This window comes from Thalassophryne amazonica, chromosome 2 (assembly GCF_902500255.1).
Source record: "Thalassophryne amazonica chromosome 2, fThaAma1.1, whole genome shotgun sequence".
In the NCBI taxonomy this organism is placed as follows: Eukaryota; Metazoa; Chordata; class Actinopteri; order Batrachoidiformes; family Batrachoididae; genus Thalassophryne; species Thalassophryne amazonica.
This window is the reverse complement of record NC_047104.1, coordinates 102,899,469-102,927,142: the sequence shown is the minus strand read 5'-3', so window position 1 is coordinate 102,927,142 and position 27,674 is coordinate 102,899,469. Positions and strand designations below refer to the sequence as shown.

The 27,674-nt window shown below is 40.3% G+C and overlaps 1 protein-coding gene across 1 annotated transcript in view; it reads right to left on the bottom strand.

Annotated features, from left to right (window-relative positions):
• sbf2 (SET binding factor 2) overlaps positions 1–27,674 on the bottom strand; it is a 316,027-nt gene that overhangs the window by 197,107 nt on the left and 91,246 nt on the right. Inside the window, 1 exon segment of the mRNA XM_034163256.1 lies at positions 2,519–2,656. Within this exon segment, the coding sequence (XP_034019147.1) occupies positions 2,519–2,656 (138 nt within the window).

The window sequence follows — 27,674 nt, the reverse complement described above, 5'->3', positions numbered from 1 at the left end:
ACAGTGGTGAGCGGCTGATACTTTTACCATGACTGCATAAAAATGAACAGCTATCACTTAAAAACAAGCCATTATAACACTACATCACACTTATGTAAACTTTATAATTAATCTGCGGCTCCATTATTAACATTAGCAAATACATTCCATTCAAGCACGTGCTAGGACATTTTCCAAAAAGCTATGTCAATGCTGTCTGAAACACCCGGAAAAACTAGTACTCAAGTATTTTGTTTTCAGCAGTCTCTGTAGCTGTTTGTTGCGAAAACCGTATACTTTGAGACTGGTCACGGAAGTGCACAAAGTAATACTGATGTACAACCCCAGTTCCAATGAAGCTGGGACGTTGTGTAAAATGTAAATAAAAACAGAATACAATGATTTGCAAATCCTCTTCAACCTATATTCAATTGAATACACCACAAAGACAAGATATTTAATGTTCAAACTGATAAACTTTATTGTTTTTGTGCAAATATTTGTTCATTTTGAAATGGATGCCTGCAACATTTAAAAAAAGCTGGAACAGTGGTATGTTTACCACTGTGTTACATCACCTTTCCTTCTAACAACACTCAATAAGTATTTGGGAACTGAGGACACTAACTGTTGAAGCTTTGTAGATGGAATTCCCTCCCATTCTTGCTTGATGTACGACTTCAGTTGTTCAACAGTCCGGGGTCTCCGTTGTTATATTTTGCGCTTCAATGGGCGACAGGTCTGGACTGCAGGCAGGCCAGTCTAGTACCTGCAATCTTTTACTACGAAACCACACTGTTGTAACATGTGCAGAATGTGGCTTGGCATTGTCTTGCCAAAATAAGCAGGAATGTCCCTGAAAAAGACATTGCTTGGATGGCAGCATGTGTTGCTCCAAAACCTGGATGTACCTTTCAGCATTGATGGTGCCATCACAGATGTGTAAGTTGCCCATGCCATGGGCACTAACACACCCTCATACCACCACAGATGCCGGCTTTTGAAATTTGCGCTGGTAACAATCTGGATGGTCCTTTTCCTCTGTTGTCTGGAGGACACGATGTCCATGATTTCTAAAAACAATCTTGTCCACTTTGTGTCTGTCTATTTCAAATGAGCTCAGGCCCAGAGAAGGTGGCGGTGTTTCTGGATGTTGTTGAAGTATGGCTTTGCTTTGCATGGTAGAGTTTTAACTCGCACTTGTAGATGTAGCGACAAACTGTGTTAACTGACAATGGTTTTCTGAAGTGTTCCTGAGTCCATGTGGTAAGATCCTTTACATAATGATGTTGGTTTTTAATGCCTGAGGGATCGAAGGTCACACGCATTCAATGTTGGTTTTTCGGCCTTGCCGTTTATATGCAGAAAGTTCTCCAGATTCTCTGAATCTTCTGATTATATGATGGACTGTAGATGATGGAATCCCTAAATTCCTAACAACTGAACATTGAGAAACATTGCTCTTAAACTGTTGGACTATTTTTTCATGCAGTTGTTCACAAAGTGGTGATCCTCATCCCATCTTTCTTTGTGAACGGCTGAGACTGTTGGGGATGCTCCTTTATACCCAATCATGACACTCACAATTAGTGTCCTCAGTTCCCACACGCTTATTGAGTGTTGTTAGAAGGAAAAGTGATGTAACACACAGGTAAACATACCACTGTCCCAGCTTTTATGAAACGTATTGGAGGCATCCATTTCAAAATGAGCAAATATTTGCACAAAAACAATAAAGTTTATCAGGTTGAACATTAAATATCTTGTCTTGGTGGTGTATTCAATTGAATAAAGGTTGAAGAGGATTTGCAAATCATTGTATTCTGTTTTTATTTACATTTCACACAAAGTCCCAACTTCATTGGGATTGGGGTTGTATCATTGGATGGTCAAAAATAGGAGCATAAATGACTGACTGGCAAATTGAGCGTCTTGCCTTCTTAGCTCAGGTCTCAATCCGTGTGGGGATTTGCCCCTGTCCACTGCCTATAGAACAGCACACAAGACCCTTAACACCCTCCTTGTAGGTGGTAAACCTACATGGAAGCGACGTCATGGTTTTTCAGGCTGAAAATAAAAATAAAAACAAGGGCATTACTAGTCCAAACCAGTGTCACTAACCCCAATCTCAAAATTATTCAAGGTCTTAACAAGGCAAAATCTACAGTACCAAGATTACTGATGATCCATGAAGTCTCTGCATAAATGAGCTAGCTTCAGCAAGTAATGAGTGCAGCCTCAGATGCTAATGCCATAGTTTTTACTGTGATAGTTTATCTGTGTGTGAGATAAGGTCCAGCTCTGTGAGAGACAGAGAGAGGGAGAGAGAGAGACAGAGAGAGAGAGAGAGAGAGAGAGAGAGAGAGAGAGAGAGAGAGAGAGAGAGAGAGAAAACCTGGTAGAGAAAAATTAAAGAACGAATAAGAAAGCAACACTGCAGAATATGCTTAACAAGAGGAATATTTAGATTTTTAGATCATACAATCCAGTCTTTGCATACACAAGTTTGTGGTGGTATACTCACTGGCTGCGATCTTACCTGCAGATTGACCTCAGCCTCGTAGAAAGTGAGGCAGGAGCAGTAGTGTCTGTCTGAATCAATATCTGTCAGCACAACAGTGAAGAAGGTGGGTGCTTTCCTCTCCCTGGACAATCTCCAACCTCCAGGCTGGCAGAACTGCAAACATATTCAGCAAATACCATTATGTGACTGTAACCAAGAGGATATACTCAGGGCTCTTATGATGCAAATGCAAACTGCCTTTATTTCAGGACTGTGTGAAAGTTTCACTGTGCACCTACTGTTTGTCCATATAGGTGCAGCAGTGATGTATGAACTGGAATATAAATAAATCAGAGGATGCAATGCTTAAGTGTTTTCAATAACATTCCTTGTCTTAAGTAGCTCTTGCACCTGGTTGAGTTTGGTGATGTTTCACGTTGGAACGGGCTAGGTAACAACTTGGTCAAGCTCAGTTGATTCCGCCAAGCGGCTCTTCACTGGACACATCTGGTGCCAAGTCCACCAGAGCAGGCACAGCACTCGGCAAAAGCTGATAAAAGTCGCTTTCCAGAGTATGGTCAGAGTCCCCACACCTTGGTCCAGTCAACAGCAAGGCCTGGTGCAAACCCATCACAACTTGGTATAACTAAAGCCAAAGTTGGTGTACTCTCGGTGAACTCACCTTCAACTCTTGGTGAAATCTGCACCATTCAAAACCACTATAGGTTTAACCATTCTTTACCAACTTAACCATTGATGTTCCTGGAGCTGTATAGTGGAGCTTATCAGCACTAATTTGCTAAAAAGGCCACACAGATAAAGTCACTGTGCGCCCTGCTGACACAAAGATCAGAAATGGGGAAAACAATTATTATACTGGAAAGGTCCCATTCTGATTGAATCTAACAGTAAATCGACCCAACAAAAGCATTTTTTAATTGATCAGTATGAGATTATGTATGATGTATGAAGTATGATTCACAACAAAAAGTGTAGTTTTCTTTCATTTCGTTTATGAGGTGTCAGTGAAGTATTTTCACCTCGCACTGACTTTGCTGATATTGAAAATGATATCAAGGTTACTCATCATCACACTCAACAAAGATCCTCAAAACATGCAAGAGGTTTACACTGCGAGGAGATGGAGAGGAGAGTGGAGGAGAAGAGACACCAAAATATGGAAAGTACAGACACATGAGTGTATGTGTGAGTCCTAGTATTCTCCCTGTTTTTGCAAAAAGGTTATTTATCTGTCCTGGCTCATAATCTCTGGTTAGATACTTCCTCAGAGGTTATACAGGTGAAAACTGGAAATGTGAAAGACAGGAGGCTGGGTTAAGCAGGTGTGGATGAAGACCAAGCAGATGCATTGACTGATAGACGGCTAAATATGTATGAATAAAGAAAATAAAGTAATAAATTAAAACAGGATTTATTTCTGTGAAAATCTGAAGAACAGAGACACCCCAGAGGAGATACACAAAAATTTTGTGTGTGTGTGTGGGGGGGGGGGGGGGGGTGTGGGGGGGGGGGGGGGGGGGGGGGGGGGGTGTAGTCAGTCTATTCAAAAGACAGGTTTATTCCAGGATACCACCATCTTCCATCAGACAATAACCAGGAAACCTGTTAAATCTGCACTGTTGTGTGTGCACGTGTGTGTGTACAGAGAGAACCCAAGCACAAGTGCAGATAATTATAATCCTGTCCAAAACTACTCCAACAATGCCATTCATTATTGTCAAAGCACAGAGCACTGCATACCTCAGAAGATCACAACAGATATAACATCCCTTTGTGTGCACACGCACGTGTGAGAAAGTGGCTGTGAGGGAGACCAGCACACACAACATTACTCTGGCATTAAATATTGTTTGGAATGTTCTATTTTTTTTTTTTAAGTGCTTCTTAATTATACATCATCCCACCCTAACCCTGTGGTATTAAAAATGGCACTGAGTATTTAACTGTGTATCAGTATACAGTTTGAAACTGTAGTATCATGACAATCAGTGTGTTCAACTCCTCTGTTTTAGTAAGATTTTGTTTCTACTGTGTTTCTCCTACTGGGTTTATGTATTTATCTTGTGTGTGTGTGTCTCCGTCCTCACACATACAATATTAAACAAAAGAAATATGTCATATTTCATGCAGAAAAATCCTATTTCCATCAATCTTTTGGCTTGATAATACTGGAATGCATGAGAGAAAAGTAAGACGAACTTTAAAAGATTTCTGTCATGAATCGTCCCTTCAAATTGATTGTGACTTTGGTCATATCTGGCATTAGGACCTCTTGATAGGATAATTTTTTTAGCCAGATGACCAAAGGCTTCTGTGCATGTGTGTATGTCCTCGGGCATTTTGCTGTGACAATACTTATGAGGCTACACTGCAGATCCTGTGTCAGTGGCTTAGTAGATGAACAGTGAAGTTGGCTGGAGGTCAGTTATTCCACAGTGTTAGCATGTGATGTGTTTTACATGACCTCATAGTTACTCGGCTTTGACATCAATGCAGCACGTTTCCCAAAGTTCCTTGCTCACTTGACTCAAATCTAATTTGGGAACCTATCGCTGTCCAGTCTCTCAGCCATAAGTGTGTGTAGTATGAAGGTTAAGTCTCCTACATGTAGGCCTGTGCACCTGTTCAACTGCAGTACATTCCTGTTTCCATGTGGTCCCAACTTATTCTTTGGCACTGTAAATCCCATAGCTTTGTCTTATTAGTTTTGATTACACTGTAGTAATGCATATTTTGGGGGTAATTTTAAACTTTATTACAAAACTGAAGGCAAAAACATTTTTGTTTATTTTGAATGACCTCTCACGGTCCACCTGGAGCACCTTCACAGCATGCTAAGTTGCCACAGCCCACACTTTGGGAGTCACTGAATTTGTCATTACAATGCTTCCTATTCTCTCTGTCCAAAGTCTGCACAAATTATAGGCAATATAAAGAAGCATCAATGCAAAGACGTGAACAACAAGAAATCAGTATTTAAAAACAAAAACAAAAAAAAAATACACACACACAAATCACTCAAAAGCTTTTTCGATATTCAAAGGCATTCAGATATGGCAGCGATTACTAGGACTGTCATCAACGTCATAAGAATCAATGTATTCACTCACAAACATTTCCCAGTACAATATCAATTTAAGTGGCTGTTCTGCAATTGGTTTAAGAATGAATTTTTTTTTCCCTTCATTGTTTTTGTGTTTTTGAGAGCCTGTGTATGCGTTTCACGATTTGAGGTGTGATATTTTCCAAAAAAAAATATACATGCAGTTAAATACAATTAATTTAGATTCATTAACAGCAAACCTTGTAACTAATTAGATTAATTTCTCATATAACCAGTAGCATTTAATCCTTTAGGGCCCCTTCACATATAGTACGTCATGTGGTCCATTTGCACATGAAGCAGGAATCATATGCAATACTTGCAAAATTGGAGCTGCTTCCAACACCTCGTACACCTGTTGCTACAACTATTTGCGCACACCAGTAGCTGAAAGACAGAGTGTGCACTGAGAGCCCATTCGATCCCTCTCACAGCAGGTGTTGGCCAAATTCCAGGTGATACACATGAACATCTAACACCACTCGCTTGGCACTTAAAACGTGTGGCCATTTGCACTGTTAGCACAAAAACAGTCAGCTAGATGTGAAATTTGTCTGAGTGCCCCCACGAGTGTGGCATCGCAAAAACCACGTGTGCGTGTCTCGCCCCCCCAACACGTGGCATGCCGGGGGGGAGGGGGCACACTTGCATAAAATGCTTATACGTATGTACAAATCTGATCACATGGGAGCCAGACAGCCAGGTCTGAGTGCACACAGCACGGAGAGGGGCCTGTCAGCTGATTGCAGCACACTGACAGCAGGATGACAGCTCAGCGCACACATTACAAACACAGAGACCACCTCCATGACAGTTATATAAATAATTACGACAATACCTACATACACAATTACATAACAAATAACGTAAATGAATGACCACATAACACAGAGTGACACGTTGGTCTGGGCGCTGAACTGACGGGGGGGCATGTCCACCCACAGCCACTGCTGTTGTGATCTCTGCTCATGGACGTCCCAGCTAGAGAACATGTACTGTGCTTTGAAGGACATGAACTTACAACATTCCTCCGCGAGGCGCGTGTCACTGCCTGCTGTTCTCACCTGGAAATACATAAAACATCTTTCAACCTTGCCCCGGGCTGCAGCAGCTGCACGCAGCACACCTCATCCATGTCCTGGTTGATTTCAGGCATTTTTTCCACACCATTTACAGGCCAGCGATGGTCGTGCACTGGTTAAGTTTCTGGCTGGCAATCAGAGCTTTTGTAAATAACAAGTTGGAATCCCGTGGGTGGCATGTATATTTATTTTTTTTTTTTTTACAGCAGCTGGGCAATGTCATTACACATGCTCTAGTTGCTCACACTGCAGGGTTCTAGCTAGCGCAAACTTGCGTTACGGCCCGTTACGCTGTAATTTTGGACTGTTACGCTTATTTTGGACCATTACGATTTTCAATACAGCGTCTGTAATCAACCGTTTCTGCAGCGCGACTCCAGTTTGAAGCGAGCCATTCAATGGCTCGTGGCTCTTTGATCCGTTGCTCTTCAGAAGCGGTAAGTCTGCTTCTTAACCCCTCTGAAAGCCATTAAAATTTCATGAGTCACTTTTGTGTGGATTAAAGTCACTAACTGGGACTCTTGTCTTGTTGCAGTCGAGAAACGAGAATCATCCGCCGTTCCGTTGTCACAGCTTTAAACGCTGCGCGGCTCTCTGCTGAGACAGAGTCCGCTCGGAATTAATAACTTCAAAACGAATCGCCGCTTTAAATAAAATGACACCTCTTACAAACGTTGCAATACAGACAATAAACTACAATCGACTAAAACGTTTTTTCCTCCCAAAATGAGACGTCTTGCATTCTTCATATACCTGACCTGCAGCACATCTGCAAGAGGTGCAGCTCATAGGTATGGAAATACATTCATGCCAATAATAATGTCTAAAAGGAAATGCTTTTGACAAAAACTAACAGATTTTATTTCTGTTTATGTCCAGAGATCAAGGATCCAACATGTGGAGTTTATTATGTCCAGAGTTTAGGGATCCAGTAACCAATTTCATATTTATTTACTTTAAGGCTCAATAAAATGTTGTTCAATTTCAACTTAATCAGCTTATAAAGCACCAAATTACAACAAAATCTGTCTCAAGATGCCTCACACAGAACAGTTCAACATAAAAAATTAAAATAAATAAATAAAAATAAAAAATTGTAATGCCTAATTAAAAACAGAAGTAAAAGAATAAAACATAGAATAAAAACTACTCATAAGAAAGAGTATACAAATAGGTTTTAAGTCTTGACTTAAAAATGTCCACGGACTCCGACTGCCTCACTGAGGGCCATGTACTGGCTAACCCAGAATGAGATTCCCCACTCAACAAACTTCCCCAGCCTTCTGGACATGATGAAGGGACTTGGGCTGTCATACCTGGCTTTTCCCCTTTGGGTACCCCTAGAATGGCCAATTTTTACCTTGAATTTTCAAAAACTTCCCCCCTTCTGCATCCCCCCCCCTCGGTCGCTTCACTCCCTCGCCATTACCACTACGCTAAAAGTTTATCCTAGCTAGAACCCTGCACTGTGTTCCTGTTGCAACGGTTTCATGCACGCTCGTGCACAACACCGTCGCATGCATGAAACCATTGTAGCGGGATCGTTCACATCTGCTCATCAGCTCTATGTTTTCGTGGTTCACTCATGTGAGCTGTTCCGCTGTGATTTGCCCTGATTTGTACTTATTCGTCCTATGTGTGACGGGGCCCTTAAAGTTAAATAGAAGTGGAACAAAAAGCATCTTCAGTTTTTGTAATGACATACGAGGGCTGTCCGTAAAGTATAGGTCCTTTTTATTTTTTTCAAAAACTATATGGATTTCATTCATATGTTTTTACGTCAGACATGCTTGAACCCTCGTGCGCATGCGTGAGTTTTTTCCACGCCTGTCGGTGACGTCATTCGCCTGTGAGCACTCCTTGTGGGAGGAGTCGTCCAGCCCCTCTTCGGAATTCCTTTGTCTGAGAAGTTGCTGAGAGACTGGCGCTTTGTTTGATCAAAAATTTTTCTAAACCTGTGAGACACATCGAAGTGGACATGGTTCGAAAAATTAAGCTGGTCTTCAGTGAAAATTTTAACAGCTGATGAGAGATTTTGAGGTGATTCTGTCGCTTTAAGGACTTTTCACGGTGCGAGACGTCGTGCAGCGCTCTCAGGCAGCGTCATCAGCCTGTTTCAAGCTTAAAACCTCCACATTTCAGGCTTTATTGATCCAGGACGTCGTGAGAGAACAGAGAAGTTTCAGAAGAAGTCGGTTTCAGCATTTTATCTGGATATTCCACTGTTAAAGGAGATTTTTTTAATGAAAGATGTGCAGGCGGATTGCAGCGTCGGCTCGCAGCCGCCGCGACGCTCCGCCACAGGAAAAACACCTCTGTTGGAAGCCTTGAGAACAAGTTGGAACATCTCCAGCTGATAAACAATTTCTCATATACTCACTCCACTGAAAGCCATCAAAAGCCGCCTGGATTTTACAAATGGTTATCAACACGGAGGTGTTTTTCCTGTGCCGCCGCACCGCGTCGGCTGGGTCCCGACGCGCGGACCCGTCCGCACGTCTTTCATTAAAAAAATCTCAGCAACTTCTCAGACAAAGGAATTCCGACGAGGGGCTGGACAACTCCTCCCACAAGGAGTGCTCACAGGCGAATGACGTCACCGACAGGCGTGGAAAAACTCACGCATGCGCACGAGGGTGCAAGCATGTCTGACGTAAAAACATATGAATGAAATCCATATAGTTTTTGAAAAAAATAAAAATGACCTATACTTTACGGACAGCCCTCGTATGTTTCTGTGAGAAGCAACATTTTGTACTATTCCTCCTTTCAGGACTGATTAAATATGGTGACTTGAAAGTGGGTCGGGCGTTGCAGCCAGTGAGAAACTATTAAGAAATAGTGATTCACAGCTGTGTGTGTGTGTGTGTGTGTATATATATATATATATATATATATATATTAGAGCTGCATATTTTTTATATTGATTATTTTTTAATTAATCTATGGATTTTTTTCAGATTAATCTACTTATACTACATGACTAAGATAACAATGAATGTACCAAAATTACATTTAAAACATCATTTATATTACAATATTTTATTCAATTGTCTTCTCCTTAAAACTAATAAACAAAATGGTACAATATACCCGGCTGGACATCATTTCACAACAACAAGCCCAGTTTTTCCTGGTAGTCTGTCTTTGACAGCATACTTCTCACCAGCGTAATAACAGAGTAAAGGCCCGTTATGCTGCTGTCTGAAAAAAATTACGCTGCAACCTGGGCTCTTACATTGTTTTTTGTAAGAGACTTTCAAGTCCAGACTTAAGATGCACTTACTTTTCCTTTCGTATCGAATCATATGGGCATAGTATGTTACTATGCTTTTTACTCTTTCAATTCATTTTATTAGGAAATGGAGCATGCCACGGCCTCAACTTGATCTCAATTCTGGGTCTTTTTTTTATTTTTTATTTTTTTAGGACTAGTGGCCGGCAATCACCTTAGTATTTCTTCTGTTTTTCTTGTTGCTTAATGATGAAAAATTATACTGTATCCGTTGTCTTTCTGATGCCTGACTCTGTTTTTTCTTTTCTCTCTGTTTGAGGTGTGGCTCCATCCAGAGATGGGTGTGGTGTCTGTTTCTGAAACCCTCATGTCCTGTGCACTGGCAACATTTCTTGTATATTCGTTTAATGAATTGTTTTGTAATTTGTGTCTCTAGCATGGCCAGGCAGAGGGTCACCCTTTGAGTCTGGTCTGCTTGAGGTTTCTTCCTCAGAGGGAGTTTTTCCTTGAGTCAACTTTGTTGTGATTTGGCACTACATAAATTAAAATAAATTGAAAATTGAAATTGTGATTTTTCTATTCCATTATGCTGCTAAAAGATCCTGGTGAGAACCCTGGACAGTAAGCAATGTACTGCAATCGACATTTAGCAATTCCAGAGTAAAATAAATTAAAATGTAAAACTCAAGTCACTTTTAGGAGAAGTAACAAAAGTGCAGTGGTGGGCACAGATAACCAAAAAATTAACTTCGATAACAGATAATAAGATAACTGAAAAGTTATCTTTGATAAAGATAAACCGATAAACCACCCAAAAATGTATCGGAAGTTACAGATAATCGATAACCGATAAATTCCAGTGTTGTCTATGGGACATTTGCAGTTACTAAAGAGCTGAAATTGATTTTTAACACGATCGCTTTTGAAAGCATCAAAAGCGGTAAAAGATCTAAAGAATAAGCAAGAATGTTTGACCATGCTGCCCCCTGCAGGAAGCAGCACAGACAAATCCTGAGAGCACCAATGAAATCAACTCTTTACTAATCATAATCATTTGTCTTTCAACATTCTGCCCCTGATGGAAGCTCTTGTTTACAACATCGCTCCCACAACAGAGGCACACCAAGAGCAGCCATAAAGCCAGGTCCCTATCAATTTCAACACTCCGGTCAGGCGGAGGTCTTGAAAAATAAAGTCATACTAACTTATGGGTTTTTGAAAATACTGATAGAATAACTCCATTAATGTCAATTCTGTCATTTGTACAAAGTTAAAATATAACATATATCTTTCAATGTTGAATAAGGCACTAATTGAGGTTTTGTAACAAACACAGACCGCAAAGCATTCTGGGTAAAAGTGCTAAACAGTGATTGGTTCAGTAATCCATTATGTAAATCAACACGTTAATGTGACGTGTGTTGGTTTAAAGATAAATGTGCTTTTGTAAAATATTCCATTTTTATTTGTAAAAACAGGCATTTTTATGGAGCCCTGGAAGTGTAATCGCAATTGCATGTTTTAAAACTTTTATGATGTTGTAAACGTGCACTCAATATTAGTAAGTAAGTAAGTAAATTTATTTATATAGTGCCTTTCACAGACATAAGGCCATGTACACACGTTGTCGGGTATTTGTAAAACCGAATATCTTACCCTTTCAGTTTGGGGAAAAAACGTCATCACACTATGTCGTTTAAAAAAAAAAAATCCATCCACATTGAACCGTATAAATGTGTTGTAATTAGTCTGCCAAACCTTTGGGTGGCGGTACTGATTAAAATTCTATCCAATCAGGAGCCTTATTCTCTTGTCGTCACTTCCACAAAAACTAAAAACATGGCGCCAACCTCGTTCGTGTGGACCGATCAGGAGTCGGAATTACTTCTAACCGTAGTTTTAGAATACAAAGTTAACATATATGCACACAAAAAGCGCCTGGACAATGGACAATACCAACACTTTGAGAGCAGCCATGTACCCAGACATTTAATACTGCCATGAACACTCCTGGCCAGTAGATGGCAGTAGCGGCCTTGAAAAAATGTCACACAAAATTCCAGATAATCTGTGTCTGCTACATTTAAGATGCGTGGAATTTAACAAACGCAAATACACTAACGTCTATAAACCCAACAAATATATTTACGAGAGTTTTAGGCACTAGAGTTTAATGCTGTTATCTGTGGACCCTGAACAGAGTGTCTGAAATGCATTTGTCCTGTCGTGAACGTCTGAGATTACCTTATGCTACCCATAATGCATTGCTGCCTGGCACAGCATGTGCTCACAAAACCTTAAAAATTAGCACATTACTTTAAAACGAAAACATATATCTGATATTTCACTTTATAAACTTCAGACATGACAATAGTTTTAAATAACTTGTCTAAAATGAGTGGTTAAAATTTGAACCATAGGTTAAACATGTATCCCTCAGGATGACTTGGTGACACTGCGATTACGTTAGTATGGTGTTAAAGGAAATGACTTTTTTTTGGTCACCTGTTCTCCTTTGCTTACAGACGATAGAGGGGTTTTTGTTTGCAGAGGGTAAAACAACATGCCTATTAGGAAACTTTTAACAGGTAGGTCTCAACAGCTTTAATAGTTTTAAAAATGTTTTTCACTGTTCAGTTTGGTTTAGTACGTTATCAGTCTAAAAGTTATCGGACGGTAATTCATCGGAAGATAATTAGTCCGATGATGGTTTTTAAATTTATCTAAAAAGATAATCCGATAATGAAAACATTATCTCTGATAATTATCTGTTATCGGATTATTGGAAGTGTGCCCACCACTGCAAAAGTGTAACCTCAAATCTAGCAGTGCAACAAATCATCTTACATTAAAATATGGGGTGTTATATTGGGTCATTCCGTGTGAAATCATCAGGTGCCTCCCAGGTCACAGACTCGGATTCTCATAATTTGAAAATCAAACATGATCATAGAATATCAAAAATAGTCCTCCAGTCTCTTTATGATTTGACCACGTGGGTAAGTGCTCAGCCACTTCATAATTTTTTTTGTGTAGAGCACATTGATATACCAACTTTATGTCAAATTTTTTTTTACCTAGCTCAAATGCCTTCACAGTGAAAAATATTTATTTGCAAAGTAGGGTACCGTAACATGGTGTGAACCAATTTTGAACCTGTAGTTGCATATTCATAAAACAATATATCAGCTCTGAATGGAAGCATAAAGCTCAAATTTGGTATTTACAATACTTGGCACCCGCAAAATAATGGATCAACTTTGAAAGCCATATTACTGAGCTTATTTTTTCTTTCATGGCATCATAAAATTAGCAATTAAGTCATCAACGCAATTTTGTTACAAATTTTTGAAGAGCTGTACTCCGAGAGTAAATTGAGAGATAATTTTGATATTTCAGATTTTACTTTCTTTAAGTAAAATATATTTATGCACAAGAACTGCATAAGACGTAATTAATTACTCCAAACAAAGCAATACATGCAGTCTTCACTGATACAATATATACACTTGCAAGTGAACAGGTGACTCCAATTTCTTTATGTGCAGCAGCCGATTACATCAGACACATTTAAAACAAGGAGTCAGTTCCTCTTGATATCAGCTCTATTTTTAAACTGCAGTGACTCATGATGAGCTTGTCTAAAATTGTTATAACAATTCCCATGCCTTATATGCCTCTGATGAACAGATTAAGAAAAATACATATTGTCGTAGTTGTTTTAGCTACTGAACTAAGCACTATTAATATAATATTTGACTATGTATACACTTTACTGTACCATGCAAGATTTCACCTGCTTTGAGAGAGAAACCCCTATCTTGATAAATATATTTTACTTAGAAAATGGACAAACTGCCATTTTTGTGATGTTACAGAATGAAAAATTAGCTCTGTATCCCATTTTTTGAAATGTACTACTGTATCTGGGGTGCCCAAATAGGATGTATTCCAAATTTGAGCTTTATATTTGCATTTTTAGCTGAGATAATGCCTTTTAAATATGCTCAAAATGCATTTGCGAGAGTAAAATAGGGTTGTGGGTACCCTGATTCAAAAAATTATATCTAAAAAACTACTATATATTTTGCATGTGCTCGTCAGACATATGTAGGTACTTGAAAAAACAAAACAAAAAAAAAAACATGAAGATTTTGGAAAATCTGATGATTTCACACGGAATGACCCTATTTCATGTCATTTGATGTCATGCATAGGTCATAAACAATGCTTAAAAGGTTAAAAACAAATTTCAGATAGACAACATTTACTGCTGTCTTGAAAACCTACATACAGTAGCTTTAATCTAGTGAGACAGAGAGCTGCCGTCATGCATGGGTGTTTTTTTCTCTCTCTACCTAGCCGTGTGACAGAGCATAAATGCAAACCTTTTTTCATTAAATATTTTGAATTGATTTACATCTCATCATTCATGCCAGATGAAGTTACAAGCTTGCTAAGTGGTATAGGTGCCCAAGTGGTTAGTGCATTTGGTTTCAATGCGGCAGGTTCCCAGTTCAAACCCCAATGCTGCCACATTTCTCCATGTAATGTGGAGCTGCGTAAAACTTGTGCCAAAATCTACATGCAGACCCACTTTGGATCTGCTGTGGTAACCCCAAGTGAAAAACAAGGGAGCAGCTGAAGGGACTTACTTTCAATGGCACACCAGACTACCTTCACAATTTTGTCAATTTTAAGTTTAAGTCTAAGTTTGCCAAATGACGGCATCTCATTCGGTATCACTCTGTACAGATTTAACACTGTGAGCAGTGATTTGGCACTGTGGGCAGCTACTATTTGGCAAACATCTCATCCATGAAACCTGACGCTAATTCATATAAAAGATTAACTTTTGCAATTAGCTTCGCCACATTTTTGCCTTCTGCCGGTGGCAGTGAACTTGCATGCACAGATCACAATTTTACAAATAAATGCGTCAATGATGCAGGCCACACTGAAATATGAATCAAACAGTGCAACATTACATTTAACAGCAACAACAAAGACAGGGACAAAAAGCAAACAGGATAGTGCCATTTGCTCCCGCTGCCATCTTGAGAAACTGCACCGGGATGTTTTCACTTTAAGTGCTGGAGCATGGTGGCTGCAGTCCTGTGATAAACCATTTCTTAATTTGCAGAGCACCATGTTGTTTGGTCTCTTAATACTTAAAATACTCCCACACAGACCTTGGGGGAGGTTGCACCCAACCTCCCGACCCACTTCAGCTGGAGTCCATGCTGCAAGTACATGCAGCCATACTGCGCCGCATTGAAGTAACTGATTACGTCGACACGTCAATTTCTTCACCGTTCTGCATGAAGGAATATAACTGAATTTCGTAACTGTTGACTGAAGGCTGGGATTATTAGCCGACTCCAGTGTGTGAACCCAAAGTGAGTGCCAAGACAATGTCAGGAAAACTTGGCAAGCAATGTGCACCCCCTCATCCTCTTCTCTCGACAGTCTTCTATCGCTATTCACATACCAGGAAGACGACACAATGACGAAAAGTGAAGTATGAGGTGTCAGGAGCTGAATGGGGACTGCTTCGTGGGTGAGAAGGTCAGTGGCGTGCTGCCTGCACAGATCTGTTGCTTTATCAGGTTGCAGGATGAGCGGCGGACAATCATGACGGAAGTCTCCTTCCAGTTGGAACTTCACTCATAAACATTCTGGAAATTCCATGGACAGCTCAGTCTCTCAAGTTGAGAATGGTGAATACAAGACAACAGTACCATCTAAACAATATTTAGTTAATGCAATGAATAATTTACTGCACCCTCTATTAAGAGCATTGTGATGAGGTGCCACATCCCTCCCCCTAAATTTCCCTCCATTCAACAATATGGCATCCCTTTGTTGAACACTTATGTAACACCAGGCACATGTGGTTCATTTCATGCATAGATATGTTTAGCTGTCCCTGCTGATCTACAGTATTTCTGAGACCAGAGGATTCTCGGTTCAAACCCTAGACTGACCGGAAAATCACTAAGGCCCCTTGTGCAAGGTCCTTAATCCCCTGGATGAACGTGGGACATAATTGTAAAGTGCTTTGAGCGTCTGATGCAGATGCAAAAGCACTATATAAATGCAATCCATTTATTTATATAGATATATATAGATATATATATATATATATATATATATATATATATATATATATATATATATATGTGTGTGTGTGTGTGTGTGTGTGTGTGTGTGTGTGTGTGTGTGTGTGTGTCTTATTTCAGACAGACAATGCGTAGTAGACATGAAAACTAAAGCACCAAAAACAATACACGGTATCGATTACAAAAAACAAAATAAATATGCTTGAGAAGTAAATCTGCATCAGATGCTCAAAGTGCTTTACAAATAATGCCTCACATTCACCCCGATGTGAGGGCGCTGCAATGCAAGGTACTCACTACACACCAGGAGTAACTAGTGGATTAAGGACCTTGCCCAAGGGCCCTTGGTGATTTTCCGGTCAGGGTGGGATTTGAACTGAGGATCCTCTGGTCTCAAGGCCAACACTTTAACCACTAGACCATCATGCACTGGCACCACGTGATACCACATCCGGAAGGAAGGAGGAGCACACGCGTACGACAGGAGCTGTTGAAGTTTTTATGTTTTCTAAGACTTTTAAAACGTTAATTGCGCACAGCTGGTGCTGTAGTGGTGAAATCACCAAATTTTTATTTCAGGACCAAGTCGGCACAGGACTAGCTTTGTGTTGCCCGTCATTGACCGCCTAACGGACTTGCGGCTATGTGTGACCGCCACCAGGCCCGTGGCTATGAGAGGCGGTCACCGACCCACGGCATCGTCGTAGACTGCCACCAGGCTTGCAGCACTGTTGGAGGCCAGGACTAGCTTTGTGTTGCCCGTCATTGACCACCTAACAGACTCGCGGCTATGTGTGACCGCCACCAGGCCCGTGGCTACGAGAGGCGGTCACCGACCCACGGCATCGTCGTAGACCGCCACCAGGCTTGCAGCACCGTCGGAGGCCACCGTCAGGCTCATGGCATAGTCGAAGGCCGCCGTCAGGCTAGCGGCAAAGTCGAAGGCCACCATCAGGACTGCGGCACCGTCTGTGGCCGCCGTTAGACCCGCAGCATCGTCTGGTGCCTGCCACCAAGCCCGCTGCATCGTTGGAGGCCACAACCAGGCCTGTAGCAACAGCTAGCTCTTACTAGCCCCGCAGCAACTGGCTAGCGGATGGAGCTAGCCACTGATAAAATGCCACCTAAACAGAGAAACACAGAGGAGGATTTCTGTGTAGGCTCTCAGTTATCCAGGTGGTTTCCATAGTAGAGAAGCTTTAATCTTCGACTGGACTGGGTTGCTTGACGCAAGGACGTTTCGCTTCAAATCGCAGAAGCTTCCTCAGCTAAAATTCTTGTTCTGGTAGTCTGACTTCTGTCTTGGCTCTTGTAGAGAAGAATAAACAGAAGCCACAAAAGCTGTAGTTTTAAACCTAACCAGACCCCTCCTACCGAGAGGCAGACTGCTAAGGCTAGTGACTAAACAATAGCTCTAATTAGCACCTATTGTGCTCTAGTTAGCACCCTCCTAATGACAGGGCAGCTGTCCCTCCTAATGATAGAACGGACGCCTCTCCTGATGGCTCCCTTGACAACTCTCCTGATGATGTGAATTGACTCATTACCATGACAAAGACGAAACTGCTTTGACCTGAATACCCCATTGTAAACAGGGGACAATGCGCGTCTCAGGACAAGGAAGTTAAAATCTTAGCCAGAGAGAAGAAATGGTTGAGAGAGGGGTCAAGGAGGCATTTTATGTGAAACAGTTGAAACCCAGCCTTAACCGGGAGGGGGTCTGAGACACGTTTTTGCACCGCCGCGACGCGCGGAATTCCTCCGCAACGTCTGTCTCAATGTGCCGAAAAAGTGCTGATGTCCACGTCTTTTCACAATTCCTGTGCTAGTCAGACGACGTCCCGGATGAAAAACACAGCATCCAGTTTGGAAATGAACGGCACATTCCACTGTTGACAGGAGTTTTTGTCATGGAAAGAGGAGCGGAGGCTTCGCGCGTCACGGCGGTGCCTCATGGCGCAAAGCAACGCCATGATGAAGCCTCACGGGACATGTTCTGGCATGTCCAGGCACATCCACAATTTCTCGGATAATCACTCGATGGGAAAAACCACCGACAGCTGTCTGAACACCATCTCAAAAGCCGTCCTGTGAGACCAAAACGGAGGTTGTTTTGTCTCGCTCCAGTAGCGAATCCATCGTGACGCGCGAAGCCTCCGCTCGGCTTTCCATGACAAAATCTCTTGTTAAAAGTGAAATCTGCCGGAAAATGGTTGATGTCCAGCTCTTGTGATAACCAGAGAAATGGCACACGATGGTCACGGATCCAGACAGCCATCCGTTTAGAAATGAAATGGTCATTCAGCCTGTCGATGGCGGCTTCGGAGCGCGGCGTGCCCCACAGCCGCTGGGGGCCGTCCTTAAAGTGACAGTAACACTCATTCTCTACCAAGCCCGTAACATTTTCACCGAAAGCCAGATACATTTTTCTAATGGTTTCCAGCTGCCAATCTCTAACAGTTTCTGAAAAAATTCTGATGGAAAAAAAGCCCAAATCATTCCGCCATTTCCTGACAATGAAAATCCGACGAGGGGGCTGGACCACTCCTCACTCAAAGCCTGCTCACAGGCGAATGACGCAACCGACAGGCATGGAAAAACTCATGCATGCGTACGAGGGTGCAAGCTTGTCTGACGCAATCACACGTGATTCAAATCCATATGGTTTTTGAAAAAAATAATAAGGTCGGATACTTTTCTAATAGACCTCGTATCAAGAGATATTTATTAATGAAGATTATACTGACGCTGTACGCTTAAAAAGAAAATAACTAACGCCACAAACTGAAAGCTACACGTGAAAGAAGTGACATTGCTTATCTCAGACATGATTAGCTTATCATTAGTCCTCGGATCCAGCACTCCAAAGTAATCTCAGCACAAGGTTATGACGTCATAAAAGCCTTTGGCATTTTTTTTTCTTCATATGACTGACACAAGCACACTACTACATGGATTACCAAAGAGGAGTTCAGAATTGCGCATATTAACATTTACAATCTGAGGAACAAGATCGGTGAGGTCACTAATCTGCTGCGTAAATCCAAAGTACACATACTTGCTATTTCAGAAACTCATGTAGATTCTTCTTTGATGATACTGAGTTATATATTGATGCTTACATATTTACAGAAATGACAGAAATAGATTGGTGGCGGAGTTGCTTTTTTATATTCAAGGTCACTTACCACACAAATCAGAAATGATATGATTGTGAATATTTAGATTCAATCTGTGAAATGTTGGACACCATCCTGCTGTGGTCATGGTATGTACCTTATGAGTGATTTCAACATTGACTGGTTTGCTAAAAATTGGCATTTAAAAAATAAGTTGTTTACTGTCACTACTACATGTGGATTTACTCAGGTCATTAATAACCCACAGAATATATGTTAAGAATGATGGTGACAGAATATCAACATGTACTGATCACATTTTTACCAATTCTGTTGTGTGTTGGGGGGTTTGGCTGGATGTTTTTGTGTTGTTTTCTTTTCTTTGCTCTCCAGGTGGTATGCAAACTGGTTTTTGTCTGTGGAGAAGGTGCTGGCAGAAGAATCCTTCACCCTCATCAACATTATTGGCTGCATTTGTGGAGGATGTCCACGTGCAGGCCTAATGACTCGCAGCACCTGTGGATGATGCTCACGTGCAGACTTAAGGACTTTCAGCTGAAGCAGATAATTAGATGGCGTTCTGCATTTAAGCCATGAGTGGTTCAAGCAGAATTGCCGGGAACTCGACCTTGTGACGTTCGTTTGTGAGACGCTGAGGACCGCGCCTGGGTTTGACACATCGTGCCTGTGAAGGAGGACGGGTGAGGGACACATGCTGTCAGCACACATCAGAGGTGATTGATTGTCTGAATAAGTGTTAATAGTAATTTGGTATTTTGTTACGCAGTATATTTGAACATTGATGAGAATTGTGTAGCTCGCTTCTCACAGCCGTGGCGTGCGGACTGATGATCCTCCACCTGTTGTGAGAAGCTGCTCATTTACATAAAGCTTAAAGTCAGACCTGAATGTGTTGCTGATAGCGTGTGCCTTTGAAGGATATTAGTTGTAGCTGTTGACTTACCTCACCTCTTCTATCCTTCACAGAGTCAGTTTGTCGTGTCCACCTGGGGGGTGTTTGGCGATGAATTAGAGTCCAGAAGCGCCGGGCTTTGATCCCTTTGGGCGCTGGAGAGCGCGCCGTCCTTCACTCCGCCAGACAAGCTATATATTATGTTGTACACACTTACTGCACGGAAAGGGAAATAAATGTTTTGTTTTTGGAACCGCTTTCTGGTTATTTAGCGCTGGGTTCAGTCAGACGCAGGTCCGCTCCTCAACCCGCGTCGGCACATAAATTCTTCTAAGCAGTGTAGTAAAGCAATTTCTGTTCCCATTGACTGCAATGATCATAACCTGATCATAACTGTATTAGCCACAATGGTAGGTAGACCTGGACCCACGTTAATATTTAAGAGGTCATATAAAATGTTTAATAATGAGAAATTTGTTGATAATGTGAAAGCTATTAGTTGGTCTGAGGTGTTATCTATTCGAAATCCTGAAATTGCACTTGTAAGCTTTAATCAGTTATTCATGCCTTTAGTGGAAATTCATGCTTCTTTGAGGAAGTTTACTGCCAGGAACATCTTCACACCCTGGTTGGATGATGAAATTAAAGATTCTATGAAAATGAGAGATCAGATGAAAAAGACAGCAACTATAACAGGAAATAAATGTGACTGGGACCTTTATCGTAAAATGAGGAACTCTATCACTAAACTTAATAAAAAGAAAAGAAAATGTTTTTTGAGGATTGAGTTCAGAAGGCAAGGAACTGACAGCAAAAAGATGTGTTTTAAATCAGTTGACTGGTAAGAAAAACAGAATCAATCCGTCCTTTCTTGAAGTAGATAATAAATTTATAACAAAGCCAGTAGATATTGCTAATTATATTAATGATTATTTTATAAGCAAACTAGACAAATTAAGAGAAAATATGCCTATCTGACTAATGTTAAATCCTATTTATGATAGAAATAAAAATATGAATATAAAAACACCAGGTTTAAATTTGAAGAAGTAAGTATAAATAAGGTAAGAGAATTCCTGAAATCCTGTAAGACAAGCCCCGAATGTTGACGGTCTTGACAGTAGGCTTCTCAGACTAGCAGCTAATTGTATCGCTCCTGTTTTAGCCCATATAATAAACCTCAGTTTTAGTTGCAATACATGTCCGCAAGCGTGGAAACAGGCTAAAATTATTCCACTACTGAAAAATAAGAAAATTCCATTCTATACGTTAAACAGTTGACCCATAAGTATTCTGCCTGTGTTAGGAAAAATTATGGAGTCTACTGTATATGAGCAAATTAGTAACTATTTTTTAATCAAATAACTTATTCACGGATTTCCAGCATGCATATAGAAAGAGTCACTCCACTGCCACGGCACTGACTCAGATGTCCGATGATTGGCACACGAGAGCACCGCGGCAGCGTCGGAAGTCCAGTTCGGCCTTGCGGCAGCGTCACATATCCATTCCGGCCCGCAGTTCCTCGGAGGCTGCAAACCAAGCCACGCGGCGGAGCCAGATTCCCAGCCCAGCCCTCGTTGCCGTCGGAGACCCAGTTCAGTCCACAGCAGCACCGGAGTTCACCAAACAGGCCCACGAGCACCAAGAAGCACGGAACCATCAGCGCGGAGCCACCGGCGTGGATTCACCGAGGCCTCGAGCCGCCAGCGCGGGTTCACCTGGCTATGGGTCCGAAGCAGGCACTGATGGTGGAGGAGGGCGAGTGACACAAGAAGTCTCTGGCTTTTTGTCTGAGTAGATTTCTGTTGTAAAATGCAGCAGAAATCCATCATGGCCCTGGTGGAGGAGGTAAAGGCTCTCCGGATCCAGAACACCGAGAAGGAACGCGCGTCTGGTGCACCTGGAGAACCGTGTCGCGGAGTTAGAACAATACACCAGGATGAATGACGTCATTATCACCGGGCTCCGTATCAAACCCCGGTCATACGCACGGACGGTGACTGACGACAGTGGGGGGGGGGGGGGGGGGGGGGGATGCCCAGTGAGCAGGATGTCAGCTCTGTTGAACAACAGGTGGCTGATTTCCTACAATCCAAAGGAATTGAAATGGATTTCAATAATATTGAAGCGTGCCACCCTCTGCCCTGGAGAGATGACAGCGATAAACGAGCTGTTATCATGAAGTTCATCAACAGAAAACATAAAATCGCACTGTTAAAACAAGGAAGAAAACTGAAAGGATCGAACATATTCATCAATGAACATCTGACCAAACAAAACGCAGACATTGCCAGGAAAGTTCGCCTCTTAAAAAACAGGGAAAAATTCAGCATACATGGACATCAAACTGTAAAAAATTCATCAAATTGAATGGGACTCCAGAGCAAGCCAAAGTTATGGTAATCAGGAACATGGAGGAACTGGACAAATACTGATAATACGGTATGATGACTCAAACATAACGCAGCACCATGACGCAGACTGGACTACATCATCTACATCTGGAGACAAGAGGGATAGAATTCAAAGAATTGTTGATAATGAAAAACTGGAATTGACAACATTTATAAATACACGGATCATAATTTACTGGACTTGGAGCATGATATAGATCCGGACAATAATTTTTTCTCAAACATCAATGACAGCTGTTGCTATTACACAGATGAACAGTTCAATCAGACCATTAAAACAGATAATAAATTAGCAATAATTCATTTCAACAGCAGAAGTCTGTACACAAACTTTAATAACATCAAGGAATATTTAAATCAATTTAAAAAACCGTTCAATATAATTGCTATATCAGAAACGTGGATCAACGCAGATAAAGGAATGGATTTTGAACTGGATGAATATGAATTTAACTGTGTAAACAGAAAGAATAAGACTGGCTGTGTATGTGAATAAGAACATGGATTATAAAGTAGTACAAAATATGACAGTTGTGATTGATAACTTATTAGAATGTATAACTATTGAAATATGTGAAGGAAAAAATAAAATGTAATAGTCAGCTGTATATATAGAGCACCGGGGTCTAGTATTGAAGCATTCACTGACTCAATGGGAGAAATGTTCTCAAAAACCAATCAAAAAGTTGTCTTCATTTGTGGTGACTTAAATATTGATCTGCTTAATCCAAACAGGCATAAAATAACAGATGAATTTATCAATACAATGTACAGCATGAGTTTATATCCAAAAATCACTAGCCCAAGTAGAATTACATCCCACTGTGCCACCTTAATCGATAATATATTCACCAATGATATTGAAAACAATACAGTGAGTGGATTACTAATCAATGACATCAGTGACCACTTACCAGTTTTCACTGTTTATAATAGAAACCACTGGAGGAATCAGCCAGAGGAAAAACTAAAATACAGGCGAGAGCAAACAGAGGAAAAGATGAATACACTGAAGTATGATTTACGGGTGCAAAACTGGGAAGAGGTATACAGTGAAGGTGATGATGATAGAGCGTATGGAGCTTTTTAAAAAATATTTACATCACTGTATGAAAAAAATTGTCCAATAAAACAATACGGTAGAAAACAAAAATTTAAAGATCGGCCATGGTTGACGAAATGATTACAAAATGCATGTAAAAAGAAAAATACTTTATATAAAAGAATTCATAAAACTAAGGACTAAGGAGGCAGAAAATAGATATAAGAAATATAAAAATAAGTTAACTAATATTATAAGGGTATGTAGGAAGGAATACTATAGTAAGATATTACACTCAACAAAAATATAAACGCAACACTTTTGGTTTTGCTCCCATTTTGTATGAGATGAACTCAAAGATCTAAAACTTTTTCCACATACACAATATCACCATTTCCCTCAAATATTGTTCACAAACCAGTCTAAATCTGTGAAAGTAAGCACTTCTCCTTTGCTGAGATAATCCATCCCACCTCACAGGTGTGCCATACCAAGATGCTGATTAGACACCATGATTAGTGCACAGGTGTGCCTTAGACTGCCCACAATAAAAGGCCACTCTGAAAGGTGCAGTTTTATCACACAGCACAATGCCACAGATGTCGCAAGATTTGAGGGAGCGTGCAATTGGCATGCTGACAGCAGGAATGTCAACCAGAGCTGTTGCTCGTGTATTGAATGTTCATTTCTCTACCATAAGCCGTCTCCAAAGGCGTTTCAGAGAATTTGGCAGTACATCCAACCAGCCTCACAACCGCAGACCACGTGTAACCACACCAGCCCAGGACCTCCACATCCAGCATGTTCACCTCCAAGATCGTCTGAGACCAGCCACTCGGACAGCTGCTGAAACAATCGGTTTGCATAACCAAAGAATTTCTGCGCAAACTGTCAGAAACCGTCTCAGGGAAGCTCATCTGCATGCTCATCATCCTCATCGGGGTCTCGACCTGACTCCAGTTCGTCGTCGCAACTTCGCACAGCCATTGAAGAGGAGTGGACCAACATTCCACAGGCCACAATTGACAACCTGATCAACTCTATGCGAAGGAGATGTGTTGCACTGCATGAGGCAAATGGTGGTCACACCAGATACTGACTGGTATCTCCCCCCAATAAAACAAAACTGCACCTTTCAGAGTGGCCTTTTATTGTGGAGAGTCTAAGGCACACCTGTGCACTAATCATGGTGTCTAATCAGCATCTTGGTATGGCACACCTGTGAGGTGGGATGGATTATCTCAGCAAAGGAGAAGTGCTCACTATCACAAATTTAGACTGGTTTGTGAACAATATTTGAGGGAAATGGTGATATCGTGCATGTGGAAAAGGTTTTAGATCTTTGAGTTCATCTCATACAAAATGGGAGCAAAACCAAAAGTGTTGCATTTATATTTTTGTTGAGTATATAATAACAAAAATAATATCAAAGGAATATGGGATATATTAAATAGCATTACTAAAAATGGTACAAAACAGCAGAGCTATCCTCAATATTTCAATGATAACAATATCAAAGGAGAATATGGATGAGGTGCTTAATGGCTTTAATAATTTTTTTGTAAATGTTGGACCTAACTTGGCAGAAAAGATTCCTGATTCATTGTTATCTGAGGACTGGAATGGTAATCTTATAGAGAGGAATCCCTGTTCAATGTTCCTCACAGCAGTGGACTAAAAAGAAATCATAGATATTGTTAACAATTGCAAATACAAAACATCTACTGATTTAAATGAAATTGACATGATAGTTGTAAAACAGGTCATTGAAGGGATTTCAGAACCGTTAACATATATTTGTAATTTGTCATTTCAAACCGGTAAATTTCCCAATGAAATGAAAATAGCCAAAGTTGTACCGCTGTATAAGACTGGGGATAGACACCACTTCACAAATTATAAGGCCTGTTTCTTTGCTTCCACAATTTTCCAAAATATTAGAAAAATTATTCAACAATAGATTAGATAAATTTATAAACAAACATAAATTACTTATTGACAGTCAATATGGATTTAGAGCAAATATTTCAACATCACTGGCATTAATAGAATCAGTTAAGGAGATCACAAATGCCATACATTCAGTTGGAATATTCATAGACCTTAAAAAAAGCTTTCGACACAATCAATCATGATATATTAATCAATAAACTTGAATGGTATGGGATCAGGGGATTAGTGTTGCACTGGGTGAGAAGTTATTTGAGTAACAGAAAACAATTTGTGAAGTTGGGGGAATATACACCATCATACTTGGACATTGCTTGTGGTGTCCCACAGGGGTCAGTATTGGGTCCAAAACTCTTTTTACTTTATATAAATGACATTTTTAATGTGTCCAAGATATTAAAATTAGTATTATTTGCGGATGACAAGTATTTTTTGTTCTGGGGGGATTTGCAGAAACTACTAAGGAACATCACTACAGAAATGGGAAAGCTGAAAATGTGGTTTGACAGAAATAAATCATCATTAAACTTAAATAAAACAAAATATAGGTTATTTGGCAATTGTAATAAAGACATACAAGTACAGTTACAAGTACAGGGGGTGGATATTGAAAGAGTATATGAAACTAAGTTTCTTGGGGTGATAATTGATGATAAAATAAACTGGAAGTCTCATATAAAACATATACAGAGCAAACTGTCAAGCAGCATTTCAGTTCTGAACAAAGTTAAATACGTTCTGGACCATAACTCACTCCGCATTCTCTATTGCTCACTGATCTTACCATATTTACACTATTGTGCAGAGGTCTGGGGCAATAATTATAAATGTACAACACAACCATTATTCATACTGCAGAAAAGAGCTATAAGAATAATTCATAATACTGGTTATAGAGACCACACAAATTCACTATTCTTAAAATCAAAAATTTTAAAATTTACTGATCTGGTTCATTTTCAAACAGTACAAATTGTGTATAAATTTATTATACATGATTATAATCTGAGGGGGGAGTTTAATTTAAAACATCAGTGGGCATGTACAACATTAAAAGGTTTTTGTATTTCTGTTTGTGGAGTGAGGATGTGGAAGAGATTGAGGGTGGAGCTCAAGCAATGTCCAAGCATGAACCAGTTTAAGCAGCGGTATAGGTACATGGTTTTTTCTAGGTATAAGGAGGAGGAAGGGTGTTTTGTTGATCATTGTTTAGTTGTGTGCACTTTGTTTTTCTATCTTGTAAATATGTAGTATAAAATCACACGCATTGCATATGTAGGTATGTGTGTATATGTATGTATCTACACTTGAGATGTTTATGATGACGGGACTTGAGTTTGTGTTGTGTTAAATGTGTTTGTAGCATGGCCCAAGCAGAGTGTCACCCCTTAGAGTCTGGTCTGCTTGAGGTTTCTTCCTCAATACATCGGAGGGAGTTTTTCCTTACCACTGTCGCCTGTGTGCTTGCTCTGGGGGTTGGTAATGAGTATATATGTATGTTTGTATGTATATAAGGGGTGGGTGTTCATAAGCTTTGCTTCTGCTCACCCCCTTTTGGTCACACATGTCACTGTGGAATTGTCTTGTGTATCAGTTTTTTGTTACTGTTGAGTTTGTGTGTCAAATAAATTCATTCATTCATATTATCGACCATGATTTGTTGCCTCGGTTCACTATTATTTACAATTTTCACAAATAATTTACCATATATCTTTGATAAATTATAAAGTTAGTATAGTGATGTATGCAGATGATTCAACCATTTATACATCAGCACGCTCACACAGTTACTTGGAAGCTGCTTTAAATATGGAACTGCACAAGACAGTTGACTGGGTAACGTCTAATAAGCTAGTGTTAAATACTAAATGCATGATTATTGGTTCCAGTCATATTACGTATTATAAAAATCCCATATTAAACAACAAAATTAATAATATGAGAATAAATCGAGTACATGAGACTAAGCTACTGGGTGTAATGGTAAACTCAAAATTATCATGGAAAAAAACATAATATTTCAATAAAAATGGGCAGGGGTATATTAATTATGAGAAGACATGCAACTTTTAAGTTGTACAACTTTGAATTATGCTATTAAAGCATTATTATTAGTATACCTGGATTATTGCCCAGCAGTTTGGTCAAATGCCTCCGGAGAAATGATAAATAAATTACAGAGTATTCA